Raw genomic sequence first — 20,404 nt, forward strand, 5'->3', positions numbered from 1 at the left:
CAGTAGTTTGCCTAAAACTATCCTCCTCCAAGGATCAAAAGTTCGAGACCAACCTGAGCCACATAGCAAGATACTGTTTCAAAAAACCAACCAACCAACTCTACTGTCCTCTAGATAACAATTATTAATTCTATGCAACGTGTTTTTAAAAATTAAAGACACTAGAAGATAACCAAAACAGGCAGAATCTGGAAGGGATTTGACCCTTAAAAGAAGGAAGCCACACTGGGTTGGATCTGTTTCAAAGTCTTCCCCCTGGGGACAGTCCCCAGTCCATGAAGCATGGAGCAGCTAGAACTCCAGAGGAAAGCTGAGGTCTCTCTGGCTTGAGGTGTTAGAATTCAGGGCCATGACAGAAGATGAAAACTGATAAGGGAAAGTCTGGAAAGAAGATAGCTATAGAAAATATGCCTCAAGTACTACATATAAACTCCTTTGAATCCTTGACTGACCCCTGAACCATCATGCCCGTCCTGGGAGGATTGTGGCAATTGTTGAAAGACCAAAATACCTCAGCAGGCATTTCTGCTGCTACCTGCTGCAGGGAAGAGAAAGTTTAGTGTGAGCTCTATTAAATTAGAGAGATGTGTTAAAGACCTCAGATTTCCCAACAAAGTCTCAAAAAATTCAGGCTAAGAGCAGAGATCAGAGCCCAGGACTAAGGGATTTGCCTAAAATTAAGGATAAGATTCAAAAGACCAATCTTTACAAAGTAAAAGCACCAGCTACTAATTAATTGCCTGTGAGAACAACAACAATCAACAAAAAATTCTGAAAATCTAGAATCTCTGCAATATATCCTTGACAGTGTTCACTTTATAATTTTTAAACTACTAAACAAGAGACTTCTGGTTTCCACTCTAGCACATAAGCAGCTTAGAAGCTACCACTTTGTCCCAACAACAAGTAAAAACCTGGACTCACTAAAAAAATCAGTAACTCTTGTTAGATCTATCTGAGAAGTGGGGAGACAGGAAGACCACTGGCCCCAACAGTGGATAGATAAATAGGTAGACAGGATCACAGTTTACCACAGCAAAGGGTATGAAAACCTGAACTGTAATCAACAGATTACTTGAGACTCTGTGTGGACAAGTCCAGAAGAGAAAACCCTCAGGAGTATCCAGTCACTGGTACTCCATGCTTTGTTCTTTTTCTTTTTCTTTTGCAGTGCTAGGGATGTGATTCAGGGCCTCATGCATGCTAGGCAAGCGCTCTGCCATTCAGCTATTATGACCAGACACACAAGCCTTTGTGAGTTTTACCCCCAGAAATTTCTCTAGGTTCTCAAGGTAAATATTGTAGGAAAACCCAATCCCTATCCCTATCCCTATCCCTATCCCTGTAATCCCAGAGGAGGAGGAGAAAAGTAACATTTTAAATATACCAGAGTGGGCTGGGCCTAGAAAGCTTAAGGTCCTACTTTCAACCCCTAGTACCACCAAAAAAAAAAAATCCAATTACTTGTTGTCTACAAGAAATGTGCCTTAGATATAAAGACAACTCAATGAATAGTAAGTGGCTGATGAAAGATAATACCATGCTAATACTAATCAAAAGAAGGCAAGAATAGTTATATTAACTTCAAACATAGCAAGGAATGCTAGAGGAGCATTACATAATGATGAAGGAGTCAGTTTTCCAAGAAGACATAACAATCCTCAATGCATATGCACCTAACAACAGAGCAGCAAAACGCGAGGCAAAACTGATAGAACTACAAAGAAGGAACAGGTGGATCTACTATGGTAGTTGGAGACTTCAACACCCTCTATCAGAACGGGCAGATCCAGCAGACAGGAGACCAGTAAGGATACCATTGAATTCCAACTGCACCCTGACTCCACTGGATATAATGAAAATCTATATAAATTACTTCAACAACAGCAGAAAACAAATTCTTGTAGCTCATATAAAACACTAACCAAGTGCTACAGTTTGGGTCTTAAATGTCCCCCAAAGGCTCCTGTGTTAAAGGCTTCATCCCCAACCCACAGTGCTTGCTATTAGGAGGTGGTGCCTTAGTGAGTTTGAGGTCATTGGGGTGTGCCACTGAAGGGGATTGTGGGTTGCTGTTCTCTTTCTCTTTGCTTCCCAGCTGCCACGAGGTGAGCAGCTTATTCTAGCATATTTCTGCCACAGGTCTAAAGCAACAGGGCCCATCAGTCACAGACTAAGACCTCTGAAACTATGAGCCTTTCCTTTCTTTAAGTTGATTATCTCAGTTATTTTGTTACAGGAATGGAAGGCTGACTAAAGATAGATCATATTCTTCTGGGTCATAAGACAAACCTTAACAAATTTAAAATAATAGAAACCATACAACGTCTGCTTTTAAACTAAAATTAACAGGAAGCTGGAAAATCCAAAAATACCTGAAGATTAAACAACATCTTTCTAAATAACACTTGAGTCAAATGATAAAGTGCAAAAGAAATTTTAAACATTTGTAACTGAGTGAAAATGAAAATAAAATTTGTCAAAATGTGTGAATATAATGAAAGCAGTGCTTACAGGGAAATTCATAGCATTAAATGCTTATATTAGAAAACAAAAAAGGACTTAAAAATTAATACTCTTAAGCTTACACAGTAAAAAAAAAAAGAAAAAACTAGAAAGAGCAGAAGTAATTAATTCCAAAGTAAGCAGAAGAAAGGAAGTAACAAAAACCTGAGCAAAAATCAATAAAACCAAACAAGAAATCAATAAGAGAAAAATCAATAACACCAAAAGCTGATACTTGCCATGGGCATGGTGGCATACACTTGTAATCCCAGCTACTCAGGAGGCAGAGGCAGGAAGATCATGAGTTCAAGGGCCAGCCCAGGCAAAATTAATGAGACCCTTTCACAAAAAACAAAATACAAAAACAAAAGGACTCTGGGTGTGGCTCAAGTGGCAGAGTCCTTGCCTAGCATGCTGGAGGTCCTGGTGTTCAATTCCTAGAACCACAAAAAAATAATAAAGCTGGTTCTTGGAAAAGATTAATAAAATTGATAGCCATCTAATCAGACTAAAACAAAAAGACAGAGAAGACACAAATCACTAATGTCAGAAATGAAAAAGAGGACATTGCTTCAGATTCCATGGACAGTGAAAGGACAGAAAGGAAATATTATAAACAATGTGTGCCCATGAACCTGGTAACCTAGATGAATGGACCAATTTCTTAAAAGATATTATTTCACCAAAATTCACACAAGAAGAAATAAGCAATCTGAATATGCCAATATTTATAATTGAAATAATTATAACCTTCCAAAACAGAAAGCATCAGGCACAAGTGAATTCTGCCACACATCTAAGCAAGAAATGATACAAATTCTGTACAATGTCTTCCAGAAAAGAGAAAGAAGGACATATTTTCCAGCCCAGTCTATGAGGACAGCATTACTTTAACACCAAATCCATACGAAGATATTACAAGAAAACTACTGACTATTATCTCTCATGAATATAGATGAAAAATCTTCAACAAAACATTAGCAATTAAATCTAATGATGAATTAAATTTTTTTACAAAGGGGTTGGGGTGTAGCTCAGTGGGGAAGCACTTGCCTGGGTTCAATACTCAGTGCTTTGAATTAAAAAAAAAAAAAAGGAAGAGGAAAGGGACACAACATGACCGAGTAGGATTTATCCCAAGTATGTAAGGGTGGCTCAAAATTCAAAAATCAATGAATATAATCCATCATGTCAACAGTCTAAAGAAAAATCACACAATCATATCAATAGATGCAGAAAAATCATTTGAAACAGCCAATCCTTATTCGTGATTAAAAACAAAACTCTCAGCAAATGAGGAATAAAAAGGAACCAGAAGATCCATAGAAAGCCCACAGCTACCATCATCATCCAAAGTCAGATGTTAGAAGCTTTACTGCTAGATCAGGAATAAGACAAGGATGTCCCCTATCACCATTCATTTCCAACATGATACCAGAAGTCTTGGTTGACACAATAAAAAAAGGAAGGGCGGAGAGGATCCAAGATGGTGACTACAGCATGGAAGCAGATAGCCTGAGCTCTGACTCCAAAACCTTGCTGAGATGCTGGAGCCACACTTGGTGGAAATAAAGCACCAACAAGAATCAACCTTTGATCCCCTGAACCCTTAGCCCATGGAAAGCTTCCCAACAACACGTTCTACTGAGAAAATTTGGGGGCTGCCACCACTACTGCAGCTGCCGCCACTGCATTCTACAGACCAAACAGGTGAGTGCCATGCATCACGTGGAATTTCCCCCAGGCACCCCCGGGATAAACCAGCATAGCCCCTGGGCAAGACTGACCCTCCCCCCCAAAAAAAAACTGAACAACAAACGGCAATCTGTAATCTAGAACAACAGCAGAGGGGGTGGGAATGCTGAAAGTGCACTGGAGAAGAGGGGAGAGGCAAGGAGCTAATCTCGGTGTGAACTATCAGTAAACAAACACTGAAAAGGCAGGAAGGATGAGAGCAGGCAGGTGATAAGCCACTCCCTGAAGCAGGGCAGGTAGCAGATCACAGAGCTCATCTCTGAGCCAGCGAGCAGCACCCAAAGTCAAATTGCATTGCAAAACCGAAAAACAAACAGCGAACCTCCATAACACAGCAGGGGAGGGCTGATGGAACACTGAACCTGCCCCAGAGAAAGGAGGTGTGGCAAAGAAATAAGCCCCCAGGACGGAAATCCCAGTAAAAAAAGCACAGCAAAAATTCACCTCCAAAGCAGGGCAACTAGTGGACTACAGAGCTGATCTCCTGAACCTGAGGGAAGATTTCAAACTGAAGTGGCCACACCTCACTGGGAGAGAAGCTGACCAAGAGCTTCAGCTGAAGGGTAACACAGCTATCAGTGAGGAAATCAATAACTCTGACCACCCTGCATGATCTGGCAAAGCTACCTTGCCTCACAATTTCATTTTAACTGGTACACAGAACAAAACACTACTCACAAGCCAATCACCTGGCAAGACCATGTCAGAGCTTCTGTGTATATGCCAGTACCAGGACTGGATGCTGGAGGAGTAACTCCAGAACTTAAACTAAGACTGAAATTCTACTGTTCCTGAACCTGGTGTTTTTCCTTTTTGTTCGTTTGTTCATTTTTTTTCCCATTGATTTCTTTGGTTTTTTGTTTGTTTGTTTGTTTTGTTATTGTGGGTTTTCTATTTTTATTCCTATTATCTTAGTTTTTTTCTTTCTCTTTCTATACTATCAACTTTACCATCGTCATCTTCTCATCTCTACTCTCATCCCCTTCATTCTCCATCCTTCTCCTGTGCTAAAATCCATTGCTCCTCTCCCCATCAACTAATTCTGCCCCTTCTCACCCACTCTCTTCTCCCAGCCCTCACCTTTCCCTCCCATTCTCCCCCAACCTATCACCAGACTACCCCTCCCTCCGATACACTCATCACCTGCTGACCAACCCACTATACCAACTGTATACAACCCCAAACCCCTGCAATCCTTAACACAAGCACCCTCTACTACAACAGAAATACACCCAAACACACACAAGGACCACAAAAACCAGTAACCCCACACTGCTTCCCCACTCACCCCACTTCCCACCTCCCCCTTTAGTGCCACCCTATCCAACTCCCCAAATTTCTATAGCTAGTCTTATAAACATTTACCCCCAAACTCCCACTTATACATATTACCACCAAGGGGTCTCTTATATAATGTTTAAACTACTGTTCAGGTATTGAGCCTGTGAATTTGTTATTATTAAATTACACCCAAACCAGGGACAGAAATAGCACACTAACTTAGCTAAAAACTCAAGAAAACTACATAACAAAAATTAAATCAAGGGATAGAGAACAGGTGACTGAAACCACCAACTACCCTATCAAGAACGTAGTTGCACAGTAACAAGTGGAGCAATGGAAAGATGAAAAAGGGATGGAAACCATTCTCCCTCCAAAATAATTTAATACAGGATTCAGAGAGAAATGAAGAAAACAGATACCCAGTTCCAAACTCAAACAAAACAAAGATAAATGATGCCAAGGAACCCAATGATGTCCTTAAGAGCATCCTCAAAGAAGAAATCCTGCAAGTAATCACTGAGAATTGCATGGAGATGTTATCCAAAACGTACAAGAGGCACTCAAGAAATTTCAAGACACCAAAAATAAAGAATATGAGAAGACACAGAAGCAAATAAATGAACACGTAGGAGCCCTAAAGAAACACCAAAGTGAAACAGAGAACACTATAAATAGAGAGATAAATGAATTACAGGTGAAAGTAGAAAATATTAAAGAGGAAATGACACATGACATGGAAAACCTCAGAAAAAAGAATGAAACAGAAACACAAAACACAGTGGAAGGCCACTCCAGGAGACTAGAACAAGCGGAAGACAGAATCTCAGAACTTGAAGATAAAATAGAAATTAAGAGGAAAAACTGAAGAGCTGTCAGTCAAACAACTCAAGACCTATGAAAGGAATATGCAAGAACTCACTGACTCCATCAAAAGACCAAACCTAAGAATCACAGGCATTGAAGAAGGAGAAGAGGTCCAAGCAAAAGGGATTTGTAATATATTCAATAAAATAATAACAGAAAATTTCCCAAATCTAGAGAAAGTTATGCCCATTCAGGTACGGGAAGCCTCCAGGACACCAAACAGACTTGACCAAAATAGAACTTCCCCACGACATATTATCATTAAAACAACTAGCACACAGAATAGAGAAAGAATACTGAAGACTGTAAAAGAGAAAAAACAAATACATATAAAAGTAAACCCATCAAAATCACAGCAGATTTCTCAACGGAAACCTTAAAAGCAAGAAGGGCATAGAGTGAGGTATTCTGGGCACTGAATGAAATTAACTTCAACCCTAGGATACTCTACCCAACAAAACTATCATTCAAAATAGTTGTAGCAATAAAAGTCTTCCACGATAAACAGAAACTAAAACAATATATGACCACCAAGCCACCACTACAAAAGATTCTCCAAGGAATTCTGCACACAGAAAATGAAAGCAAACAAAACCATGAGAGGACAGGCAACCTCAAACCACAGGAGAAGAAAAGACAAGGAATCAGAGAGTAACATCAATTCAGCTGCACACAATCAAACCCTTGAACAACAAAAACATCTAAATGACAGGAATCACCACATACCTATCAATATTAACACTGAATGTCAACAGATTCAACTCCCCCATCAAAAGACACCATGTGTGGATTAAAAGGGAAGATCCAACAATCTGCTGCTTACAGAAGACCCATCTCATTGACAGAAACAAACACTGGAAGAAGATTTACCAAGCCAATGGCCCCTGAAAACAGGCAGGAGTAGCGATACTTATCTCAGACAAAGTAGACTTCAAACTTACATTGATCAAACGAGATAAAGAAGGACACTCCATACTAATAAAAGGGGAAATACACCAAAAGGAAATAACAATTATTAACTTATATGCACCCATCGTCAGTGTGCCAATTTCATCAAACATACTTTAAAGGACTTAAAAGCACATATAAACTCCAATACAGTGGTAGTGGGAGTCTTTAATACCCCCTATCACCAATAGGATAGGTCAGCCAAACAAAAAATCAATAAAGAAATTCTAGACCTAAGTCACACCATAGATCAAATGGACCTAGCTGATGTCTACAGAATATTTCATCCAACGTCTGCACAATATACATTCTTCTCAGCAGTCCATGAAACTTTCTCCAAAATAAATCATATCTTAGGGCACAAAGCAAGCTCAGCAAATATAAGAAAACAGAAATAATCCCATGTATTCTATCTGAACACAATGCATTAAAACTAGAACTCAACAACAAAAACAACAGCAGAAAATACACAAACAATTGGAAGCTGAACAACACATTGCTCAATGGTCATTGCTCATTGATGGGTCATCAATGAAATAAATGAAATTAAAAGATTCCTGGAAGTCAATGAAAATGAAAACACGACCCACCAGAACCAATGGGACACAGCAAAGGCAGTCCTGAGAGGAAAGTTTGTAGCCATGAGTGCCTATATTAAAAGGAGAGAACGATCTCAAATCAATGACCTAATGCTACATCTCAAACTCCTAGAAAAACAAGAACAAGCAAAACCCAAAACAAGCAGAAGGAGAGAAATAATAAAAATAAGGACCAAAATTAATGAAATAGAAGCCAAAAAAAACATACAAAGAATCAATGCAACAAAAAGCTGATTCTTTGAAAAGATAAACAAGATTGACAGACCCCTGGCAAATCTAACTAAAATGAGGATTAAAAAAAAACCCCAAATCAGTCAAATCAGAAATGCTAAAGGGGAGATAACAACAAATACCATGGAAATCCAGGAAATCATCAGAGACTACTTTGATAACCTATATTCTAATAAATTTGAAAATCTTGAAGAAATGGACAGATTTCTAGATACTTATGACCACTCAAAATTGAACCAAGAGGATATTAACCACCTAAATAGATCTATAACATGTAATGAAATTGAAGCAGTAATAAAGAATCTCCCAAAAAAAGAAAAGTCCAGGACCTGATGGATTCTCTGCTGAATTCTATCAGACCTTTAAAGAAGAACTAATACCAACTCTTCTTAAACTTTTCCATGAAATAGGAAGGGAAGGAAAACTGCCTCACTCATTCTATGAAGCCAGTATTACGCTTATCCCAAAACCAGACAGAGACACATCTAAAAAAGGAGAACTATAGGCCAATCTCCTTAATGAACATCAATACAAACATCCTCAATAAAATAATGGCAAACTGAATACAACAACATATCAGAAAGATCATTCACCATGACCAAGTTGGCTTCATCCCAGGGATTTAGGGGTGGTTCCACATATGCAAATCTATAAATGTAATACTGCACATTAATAGAAGCAAAGACAAAAACCACTTGATCATCTCAATGGATGCAGAAAAAGCCTTTGACAAGATCTAATACCACTTCATGATAAAAGCTCTAAGAAAACTAGGAATAAAAGGAAAGTTCCTCAACATTATAAAGGCTATATATGACAAACCTACAGCCAACATCATCCTTTATGGAGAAAAACTGAAACCATTTCCCCTAAAATCAGGAATGAGGCAAGGATGCCCACTATCCCCACTCCTATTCAACATAGTCCTGGAATTCCTAGCCAGAGAAATAAGACAAGTAGAAGAAATAAAAAGGAATACAACTAGGTAAAGAAACTGTCAAAATATCCCTATTTGCAGACTACATGACCCTGTACCTCAAAGACCCAAAAAACTCTACCCAAAAACTTCTAGACACCATAAACAGCTAAAGCAAGGTGGCAGGATACAAAATCAACTTACAAAAATCATACACCAACATGAACAAACTGAGAAAGAATATTTCAAAACAAGTCCATTTACAATAGCCTCAAAAAAATGAAATACCTAGGAGTAAACTTACTAAAGGATGTAAATGACCTTTACAAGGAGAACTATAAACCTCTGAAGAAAGAGATCGAAGAAGATTACAGAAGATGGAAAGATCTCCCGTGCTCATGGATTGGTAGAATCAACATAGTAAAAATGACTATACTACCAAAAGCAATCTACATGTTCACAATTCCCATCAAAATCACAATGACATTCATCAAAGAGACTGAAAAATCTACCCTAAAGTTCATTTGGAAACACAAGCGATCACAAATAGCCAAGGCAATACTCAGTAAAAATAGCAATCCTGGAGGTATCACAATACCCAACTTCAAACTATATTACAAAGCAATAGTAATAAAAACAGCATGGTACTGGCACAAAAACAGACATGAAGACCAGTGGAACAGAATAGAGGACCTGGCTATGAATCCACACAGCTATGCCCACCTTATTTTTGATAAATGCACCAAAAACATACGATGGAAAATAGACAGCCTCTTCAACAAATGTTGCTGGGAAAAGTGGCTGTCTGCCTGCAGAAAACTGAAACTAGATCCATGTTTATCACTCCGTACTGTATCAACTCAAAATGGATCAAGAACCTTAATATCAGACCCAAAACTCTGAAGCTAGTACAGAAAAGAGCAGGGAATATTCTGGAAGCAATATGTATAGGCAAGAACTTCCTCAACAGAACCCCAGCATTTCAGCAACTAAGAGAAAGGATGGGCAAATGGGACTACATGAAATTAAACAGCTTCTGCACAACAAAAGAAATGGTCTCTAAACTGAAGAGACAAGCTACAGAGTGGGAGAAAATATTTGCCAGCTATACATCAGACAAAGGACTGATAACCAGAATATACAGGGAGCTCAAAAGACTACCCCCCTCAAAAAAATCAATGAACCAATAAAGACTATACAGAACTTTTTCTAAAGAAGAAATCCAAATGGACAAAAAACACTTGAAAAAATGCTCACCATCTCTGGCCATAAAGGAAATGCAAATCAAAACCACACTTAGATTCCACCTCACCCCTGTTAGAATAGCCGTCATCAAAAACATCACCACCAACAGGTGTTGGCGAGGATGTAGAGAAAAAGGAACCCCTAGTACACTGCTGGTGGGAATGCAAACTAGTGCAACCACTCTCGAAAACAATATGGAGGCTTCTTAAAAAACTAAACATAGATCTGCCATATGATCCAGCAATCCCACTCCTAGGGATAGACACAAAGGAATGTGACTCCATAGGCACTTGCACACCCATGTTTATTGCAGCACTATTCACAATAGCCAAGTTATGGAAACACTCAAGATGCCCCACTACCGATGAATGGATTAAGAAAATGTGGTATCTATACACAATGGAATTTTACTCAGCCATGAAGAAGAATGAAATCTTGTCATTAGCAAGTAAATGGATGGAACTGGAGAACATCATCTTAAGCAAACTTAGCCAGGCACAGAAGGCCAAAAATTGTATGTTCTCCCTCACATGCAGACTTTAGAGCTAAAACAAATGCAGTAACACTACTGGACATGGGTCACACGCTAAGGGGAGAGCACACACAGGAGGAATAGGGAATGACAGGAAACCCGAAACTTGGAAGTGTTTGATGTCCCCACTGTAGAGGGGCCAATACAGTAACCTTAAAATGACAGAGGTCAATATGGGATGGAGACTGGGAAGTAGTGAAGAGGTCAGGTAGAGATGAACCAATTCAGGTTGTAATACATAAGTGCATGGAAGCAATGCTAGGAATCTCTCTGTATAACTATCTTTATCTCAATCTAGGAAAAACACTGTATCTTGCTTATTATTGCTTCTGTCTTCTCTTCAGCAAAATTGGAGAAGAGGGCAGAACAGGTTCTGCCTAGAAGCAAGGGGGTGGGAGGGAAGGGAGTGGGGGGCAGGGGGGAGAAATGACCCAAACAATGTATTCACATATGAATAAATTTAAAAAAGGAAAGGCAATAAAATGCATATGGACCGGAAAGCAAGAAATAAAACTTCACTCACAGATGACAGAACCATCTATGTATAAAATCAGAAAGAATCAATGGAAAAGATCCTGTACCTAATAAACTAATAATAAGTTACAGGATAATGAGGCTAACACCCAAAAGTCAGTCTCTTTCTTATGTATAGGCAAAGAAGAAATGGAATTTGAAATTAAAAACATAATAGCAAAGGCAGGCACAGGCTCATACCTGTAATCCCAGCTACTCACTCCCAGGTGGTGCTCAGAAGATCAAAGTTCCAGGCAAAAAAGCCAGTGAGTTAACTAACAAGCTGAACATGGGTCACCTGTGATCCCAGCTACAAAAGGGAGACCAGAGATATGGGATCCCAGTCTGAGGCCAGCCCCAGGCAAAAGAAACCACAAGACTCTATCAGAAAATAACTAAAGCAAAAGAAAAGAAAAAAGGCTGGTAGCATGGCTCAAGTGATAGATCACTCATCTAGTAAGTGTGAGGCCCTGAGATCAAACTCTATGACTGCCAGATAAAATAAATAAATAAATAACCACAATACCATTTACATCAGCATCCCCCCAAAATAAAATACTTAGGTATAAATCTCACAAAATTTCTGTAAGATGTGTTTGATCTTAAGCGCTATTGAAGGAAAAGTAAGAGAAAGGGTAGTTTTCAACAAATGGTGCTAGGAAAACTGGATATCCACATGTAAAAGAATGAATCAAAGACCTAAATGTAACACATAAGACAACAAAAACTCTGAGAAGAAAACATAGGGCAGAATTTTTGCAACATTGGAGTCATCCAATAGTTTCATGGGTGAATTCAATCAAATGTGAAAGAAATAAGACACATCTTATAAAAATAAAAACAGAAGAGAAGGGAATACTTCCAAACTCATCTCAGGTGACCAGCAAAACCCTAATATCAAACCTTAAGAAAAGAAAATTATAAGCAAAGTCTAAGTAACAAATCCAACAAGATATATAAGAAGAATAAGACATCATAAGTAAGTGGAGTTTAGCCAGGAATACAAAGTTGGCTTAACAACTGAAAATTAGTCAATGTAATATGTTAGTTAGCTTTTCAGGGCTGTGACAAAATACCTGAGATAAACAACTTAAGCCAGGAAAGATTTATTTTGGCTCACAGTTTTAGATAGTTCAGTCCATGGTCAGCTGGCTCCACTGCATTTAGGACTGTAGCAAAGCAAAAACATCATGGCAGAAAGACATGGCTCCTTGTGGCAGCCAGGAAGGAAGTGGAGGGGGAAGGGTCCAGGGGCCAAGATACAGCTTTCAAAGGCACACCCCAGGTGACCTCCTTCCTCCAACAAGGCCTTGCCTCCTAAGAGCATTCAGCTATAAACCCATCAAGGAGTTAATCCAGTGATGAAGTTAGTGTCCTCGTAATTCAATCATGTTTTAAAGGTCCCACCTCTGAACACTGTTAGTGTCAGGGACCTCGCTGTCAACACACGAACACTTCATATGTCTAACAGCAACTCACAACATTAGACAGTACATCTGCAAGTATGCCCACTGAGATCTGTGTCTCACTGTATGAAAATTTTGCTTTAATTACTTTGAAAAAAAGGAAAACCAATGAGATGCCCTAGTTCTAGGCCACACTCCAAAACAGACTGGTTATCTTTTAATGCCACTCCAAGTTCATAACATCATATCCCCATCAAAGAGCACACTGTTCCCTAAACTAGTGTAGTAGACGTTAATTCATCTAGCTTATCCAAAAGCAGTTTTAAGTAATTAGGATGCAAATTTTAAAAGAGCGGAGGGGAGAAACCAGAGCATAACGAAGCCTCGCCCTATTCACGGTTTTCATTTGGTGTGAGAAGTCAACGCACCCCGCCCCGGCTCTCCTGGAAGAACAGTCCTCCCCTGGGTACTGTAGTTCCTGTCTTACTGAGACCGCTTTAAACAGTTCTACTACTTCACAGCAACACTCACAGCTCCAATACTGTGGCTCCAAGGGCTTTCTGGCAGGGTTATTACTTGTGAAGTTAACTCAGCCTGGAGGTCCCACACCTCTTAGATAATGTAATGTAAGGCCTCGGAGCTAGGAGCATCTCAGCTGAAACCACAGCAAATATTTCACTGCTTTGTTTTAAGTTTTAGAGAATCAAAGATTCTTGTGACATTTTTAATAATCCCTTGAGCTATGAACTCAAAGGACTTGTTTTGCTTTTGTGCCACATTTTCTTTTGGGAAAAAAGAAAATTTACACTCCTTGAAGATAAATTTTGTTTTTTATTATATAATTCTTTGAAAATCTGCAATATTAAATAACAAAATCAAATTGGAATCTGCATCAGGTCCCAGATTTTCTTTGTTTTCTTTTTTGTTTGTCATTCATTCATTAAAATATGTTTGGGTTTCTACTGAAAAAAGATATCAGACTGCACTTCAAAACCATTTTAAAGACCGAAAGCCTAAAGCGTTCTGAGTTTAGATTTTTTTGTCAGTACTGGGGATTGAACCTAGGGTCTTACAAAGACTAGGCCAGCGCTCTACCACTGAGCCACAAGTGGCACACTGTTCTGAGAGTCCTCTCTGAGTTTAGAGACATTAAAAGTAACAGAGGAAATAGGATGTCTGGCCCATGTGGTGGAATGTGATAGGTGTCCTGGTTCTCCATCCTGCTCAGCTAGAAAGATACCAGGGAGTTTGATGATTGAGGCGGCATTTGGTCTGGGGCCTTCAAAGATGAGATGGATAGATTTTATTATGAAGGCTTAGTTTACTTATGCTTGATGAAATAAGCCTGGACAGGTAGAGGAACCCAAGCCTGAGTGTCTAAATTCAGCCTGCAGTAAGAAGACACCAGAAGACTCTTGAGAACCATCTTGTTCCCAGACGATATTTCTAGGATATACATTTAAGATGGTCACAGAAGCCAGGTACAGGTGGCTCATCCTGTAATCCTAGCTACTTGGGAGGCAGAGATCAGGAGGATAACTCTTCAAGGCCAGCTTGGGCAAATAGTTCATGAGACCCTATCTCAAAAATACCCAAAACAAAAAAGAGCTGGCGGAGTGGCTCAAGTGGTAGAGCGCCTGCCTGGCAAGCGTGAGGCCCTGAGTTCAAACCCCAGCACTGCCATAGCACAGCATGAACCAAGACTCAGAGAAACTTCTGTCAGTTTACTAAATAGGCGGGTCTCTCAAGTTTATTTTCTTAGACAGAATATTGTCAAGAAAATGACACCTTATCTTTTCTTTTTGGTGGTACTGGTGTTTGAGCTCCATGCCTTAAGCTTGCTGAGCAGGCATTATACACTTTTTTACTTTCTTTTTCAGTTAGGCTCTCGTTTTTTCCCAGGGCTGGCTTTGGACTGTGATCCTCCTACCTACAACCTCCTGCGTAGTTGGGATGACAGGTGCACACACCACACCTGGTTTTATTGATTGAGGTGAGGTCTCACTAACTTTTTGCCCAGGCTGGTCTCAAACCACAATCGTCCCTATCTCTACCTTTGCAGGGATTACAGACCTGAGTCACCTGGCCTGGCCAACACTTTAAAATGTCTCTGTAACAGGTTGTTAAAAGCTTCTTTTGCTGAAGAGTACCGACTCCTTACTTGGACCCACAAGTTGACTAAAAGCAGGAAGAAAGCTTGGCATCCCTACTTCCATTTTCTTTTTATCTGTGACCTTGGTTTTAAGCCATTTTCTCCTATAGCCGCCTTGAATCTAGGAAGGACAGGATTTGTCGATAACATGTTTGCAAGAAGGGATTGAAAAAACCTCCCCCAAGGAAAGAAACAAGACAGACCACCCAGATATGAGGGCAATCTGGCTGTGACATCTGTCACCCCAATGATCGCCAGGGTTGATTTGGCTGATCTGGCTGGCTAGGCTAGTGTCCCCTTCCTCCCTCACTGCTCCATGTGTGTCCCTCCTGAAGCTGCCTGCTCAGTTCGGTCGAAGAGGACGGCCATCCCTGCTAGAGGAAGATCACTCTTCAGTCAAGGTATACAAACAGCTGTGTCCTCTGCTAGAACCTCCAAACAAGCTCTCAAGGCAGACCACCCACCAGACGACAACAATAAGAACTTCCCAGGAGCCCTTTTTGGGAATAAGGACTGAAATAATGACCTACCAGAACACACCTGTACCAGGACTTTTTAATAATTATGCACACCTCTCTTCCCTGCCCTCAATTCAGTGTCTATTTAAATCAAAAGTTCATGTGGAACCTCCGGAGTTTGGGCCTAGGGCCTAAAACACTGGTTTCATCTCTAGGCTTGCCAGCCTGGCATTTAAAGCCTAAAAATGGAGCAAGGAACATTTTCCTTGTCAAAAGAAGCTAAATGGGAATGCCTAGAGCTCCAAGGTTGCCAGAGAAAGGCCTTGTTTTTGAATTGATGGATCCAGACAGCTTGAGTTTGGGGTAAATTGAGCTTCTCCAAGAAAGGCAGCCACACTCACTCCTGGAGGCCTCAATGAGAGGCCAAGAACTCCCACCCAGGTGTGCATGGGGAGGCAGGGCTGAGAACCCCCACTCACCTGTGACGTAGAAGGCCTTGTAACACTCCAGGCGGACACTTTGCAGGGCTCCGAACTCCCCAGCTGCTCCACTGTTGGGGTGGAACAGCACCTGAGAAAGGCAGCAGGGACTGTGCATAAGAAAACCCAGCCAGCTGCTCCCTGGAGTCATCGCTGTCTTTGTCATGGTCTACCCTCCCCAGCCTCCCCCAAACATACCCCACCCCTGTCTCTAAACACTTGTGACACATAGGCCTATCTAACCCTGGCTAACTCCCTGGAGTTTCTGTGGAATTTTAATTTTTCTACTTGCTTAAGAGGAGTGGATTACAACTCTGGACCAGTCAGTGAAAGGTGTCACCAAGTAAGCCAGATTTCTAGGCCTAGTACCCCTGTTCTGGGTCAGGTGCAAAATGAGAATCAGTGACACTTCTTTCACAAATTTTTTTTTTTTTTCAAGACAGCCACAACGGAGCTTCAAACCAACCTTGGGGTCCTTCTCCAGGCAAGGTCCCCTGTGGGCACACACAGGAGGCCACCTGAGCCCACCCCTCAGGTACAGAAAGAGCCTAGGACTTGCACGTTTTACAGATATCTCCAGGGGGCTCCTTCAGCCTCAAGTCAATTTTTCAACTCTCCCTTAAACAAAGATGACATAAGAAGTACTTGATTTTTCCCTTGAAAGAGAGATTTTTTTTTTTTTGTGGTGCTGGGGTTTGAACCCAAAGACTTGTGCATGCTAGGCATGCACTTTACCACTGATCTATACCCCCAGCCTACAGCCTAGCCTGCACATAGACCTATGACTCAGTATTGCTATACTTGCATATCTATGACTCATCCAGTCATAGATGAAAGAATTACCCTTAAAAACCGGAAACACCTAATTCACAGTTCCCAAGGGAAGGATTTGGTAGAAAATAAAAGGCCAGCATCCTTGGTAGGTGGTGGATTTGGGCTGGAAGCATGAGACTGTCCTAGTATGAATCATGACTGTATATATCACTGGAAAGGCGCTTATGTGATTCAAAGTTTCCATGGGGCTTGAAAAAAAAATCAGAAACATCTGTTGGAGGAGTGAACAGCTGCCCCCCAAGTTTCAGAGCCCTGAGAGGATGGCACCCCAGGCAACTCTGCCCCTCCCCCCACACACACACCTTCTGCTTCTCTTCTTTCCCATGTCAACCTTTCAAACACCCACAGGCTCCTTCCAAGCAGGAAAAGAAGTCATAAAAGCAAACCTCACTTCTTCCATCCCTGCAGAAAGCCATGCCTCTCACCACAGGACACTGCTTTGTTTCCTTGACACACAGAAGAAGAGATTTGGACAGCCTATTGTCAAGTGATCTACGATGTGATCAGATCTCCAGAAGATGGGTGTCAAGGTTGGCCACTTCAGACCATGAATATCATTTGGGTTTCCATACTAGAAACTCCATAAGGGTGGGCTGCATAAGCAGAATGTGTGTGTGGTACTAAGAGAGGTGACTTCCAAAATCCAAAGGGAAGCAAAATTGTGGGAGGGCTCCTTCTCAGAAATGTGGATGGATTTTGAGGAACTAACATACACATTTTTTCCCTTTGAGCAGACTGATTATGGCTTTCGTGTTTACATCAGCACAGGAAGAAGGTTGGTAAGACTGCCCCTGGATGGAGCTGAAGAGATTTCCTGTCCAGATGCCTGGTCCACATTTCAAAGACTACTTTATCTTCTGCAAACTTGTTGAGCCTTCTTGGTTGCCTTTCTTCCCTGTGTGTGTGCTTGCTTTATTACATTTTCTTTTCTTTTTTTTTAATTATGTGGGGTGTCACTGTACACTGAATCCTGGAGACCTATGTAGCATCCCCAGCAGGTGGGAATCAGGCAGGGGTGCACAGCCCAAAGTCTACAAAAGAGTGTAAAGTGGTCAATCCTTTGCCAGTTACTCCAAGTGATGTCTTCCACCACTAGAGGCCTCCCTAAGAGAAGCAATGGGTGTTCCAGAGACTAAACACCTGGCTTCTGCATCTTCAGTGCATGGCCTCAGGGTTGTACCAAGCATTTTACGGCTCACAGTAGCCACAGACTGTTGAGCTGTTAGGAAAATCTTCTTCGTGAAGATTTTGGACCTGGTCACGACAGATGTTACTTGATCAATGGTGACATTACCACCTCCAGCTGCCATCTGGGAGTCAGGAAAGCACTAAGTGGGACATTGAGTTCTGGTATATGCACCCCTCCCCAGTTAGCTCTGTCCTGGAGGTTGTCCTCCCTGCCTAGGCACAGGCCTGTCAAGATCAGAATGGAGAGGCTGAATATACACTAAGATGTCAGCTGCCGTGGGTTTTAAACATCATAAACGTGAGGTACCCCTCCAGAGGGATGAAAAAGGTTATGAGTCCAAGGGTATGAACACTGGTAGCCCACTGTTGGCCAAGGGTATGTGGCCCTGGGTCGTTTTTGATCTCTTCAGGCCTTGGTTATACTTGCAATACAAGGAAGAACCCAATTGCTGAGAAGTATCTGCATATTGTTTTGAGCTTCTAAAAACTGGAATGGTTTTCTAAACCAACCCATACTAGAATCTTTGTAAGCTTAGGACATATCTGTGGGCAAATACAAATTGTTTATTAAGAAATGCATATATTTATCTGGGAGCTGGTGGCTCATGTCTGTAATCCTAGCTACTCAGGAGGCAGAGATCAGGAGGATCATGGTTCAAAGCCAGCCCAAGCAAATAGTTCATGAGACCCTATCTAGAAAAAAACTCATTGCAAAAAAGGACTGGTGAAGTGGCTCAAGGTGTAGGCCCTGAGTTCAAACCCCAGTACTGCAAAAAAAGATAGATATGTATATATCTATACATGCTATACACATATATAGATGTATGTATATAAACATGGACGTGTGTACGTAAAACCATTCATTTTTACCTGCAGTTGTCCCCTGCCAAAGCTATTCCAAATTCAAGAGAACTTAGTCTCTTTAATCTTATTTCTTCGCTTCAATAGAGAGGCTGACCAGAGAAGAACAAGCCGAAATTCTGGACCAGCACCTATTGATGTTGTCTTCAAACTCCAATCTCTTCTCTAACCACAAAGAACGTGTTGCTTTGTGAGGCTGGGTGTGGCCCACAGGTGCCGTCACCGCTGTTCTGCTGCCCTTGAAGACAGCATCAGCAGCTTCCTGACAGCTGGCTGCTTCTCTCAAGGCCACACGCATGGTTAGGGAGCAAATCAGCCCCCACTCCAGCTGCACAACTGCACAGCATGGGTCCCCTGTGATGTCTAGGCTTGTATCGGCTTCTCCCACCTGGTTCCAGGGCCTAACCCTGGTGGGCTCTAGCTAGGATGGGACTCCATGAGTCTGCTTGTCTGGAGGAAGAGAGTGAGAGCTCCTGGGTCTGGGAAAGGAAGTGAGCACGCAAAGGTGTTGGCATGCACAGAGGACGGCCAACGTCAAGAAGACCACAGGCCTTGAAGCACTTCCTGGTGACCGCAGTTATTCTGTGAGTAGCCATGGCAATAAACACTCAGAAGCACCTCTCCCTGACGTCTTGCATACCCCCCAGGGTCACACACTGCTGACTTCCGGCCTAAGGCGTAAACCACCTTCCTGCTCGGGGAAGGGCTGGGCCTGGGGGGTTCTGCCGGCCAGTCATTGTGCGGAGACTCAAGATGTCTTCAGAGGACTTTCAGGCCTAATCTGACAAGCCCAGAGGTGTATGAATGTGCACAGAAGTACGAGGGCCTATTGAAGCCCCATGTTCTGATTGGCAGGAGGCTGGGAGGGGAAAACAGCTTCAATGCCCACCTGGCACAGTGCACTTAAGCACATCTGAGTCACTTCCATGTGTCCCTCAAAGACATAAATAAACCCTTTGAAGTGTGGGACCTAACTGGGAAGCCAAAAGCTAACCAGGCCTTACGCAAGGGACTCTGAGCTCCTCTGGCCTCCTTCCCTCCTCCCACTTCCTCTTCCTTTCAAGGAAAGGAAAACACATGGAAATGACAGGGAAAGGTCATCAAGACTGACATTTCCTGGTTGCTATGGAGTGCTTCGTAGTACACTGAGGAGCAGACACTGGGAAGAAGAAGCCAAAAGCCATTGCCACGCTCTTCAGTCTGCAGAGTGTGTACTGAACCCTTCGGAGCTGGGAAATGTCAGGAGAATAAGACCTGGTTGGTCCTGCTGTCCAAGAGGGATGTCATTTGTTCATTCATGCATTTGTTCACCTACTTTGCATGGATAGAGTACAGGCTGGGTGCAGACACTGTTAGGTGCACTGAGAACTTGGAGATGAACCCCACAGATGGGATCCTTGCCCTCAGGAGGCTTCTGTTCCTGTGGGGAGCCCCACAGTAAACAAGTCACAGTCACCAGTCAGATATTTTTGCCCAACAAAAATAGGCCAGGCACCTAAGCTGTATCAGAAAATTAAATACATGCAGAAAAATAACATCATTAGAGAGATTAAGCAACTCAAGTCTCTCTACCCTAAGCCAAATTGTTAAATACAGATCTGGACTGACGAGCTGGACTCATGGGGTGGGGATGG

The 20,404-nt window shown here is 41.6% G+C and overlaps 1 protein-coding gene and 1 non-coding gene across 11 annotated transcripts in view; one reads left to right on the forward strand and one right to left on the reverse strand.

Moving 5' to 3' along the window:
• Window positions 1-20,404, reverse strand: part of Arsg (arylsulfatase G) — a 119,291-nt gene that overhangs the window by 1,642 nt on the left and 97,245 nt on the right. For all 10 annotated transcript variants that reach the window (XM_074045277.1, XM_074045270.1, XM_074045278.1 and 7 more), the window contains one exon: window positions 15,888-15,978. In XM_074045277.1, the coding sequence (XP_073901378.1) occupies window positions 15,888-15,978 (91 nt within the window). The remainder of the gene's footprint in view (window positions 1-15,887; window positions 15,979-20,404) is intronic.
• On the forward strand, window positions 14,409-14,481 carry Trnaa-ggc (transfer RNA alanine (anticodon GGC)). The gene has a single exon. It is a non-coding gene; the product is annotated as a tRNA-Ala (tRNA).

Source organism: Castor canadensis, chromosome 11 (assembly GCF_047511655.1).
Source record: "Castor canadensis chromosome 11, mCasCan1.hap1v2, whole genome shotgun sequence".
Taxonomy (NCBI): Eukaryota; Metazoa; Chordata; class Mammalia; order Rodentia; family Castoridae; genus Castor; species Castor canadensis.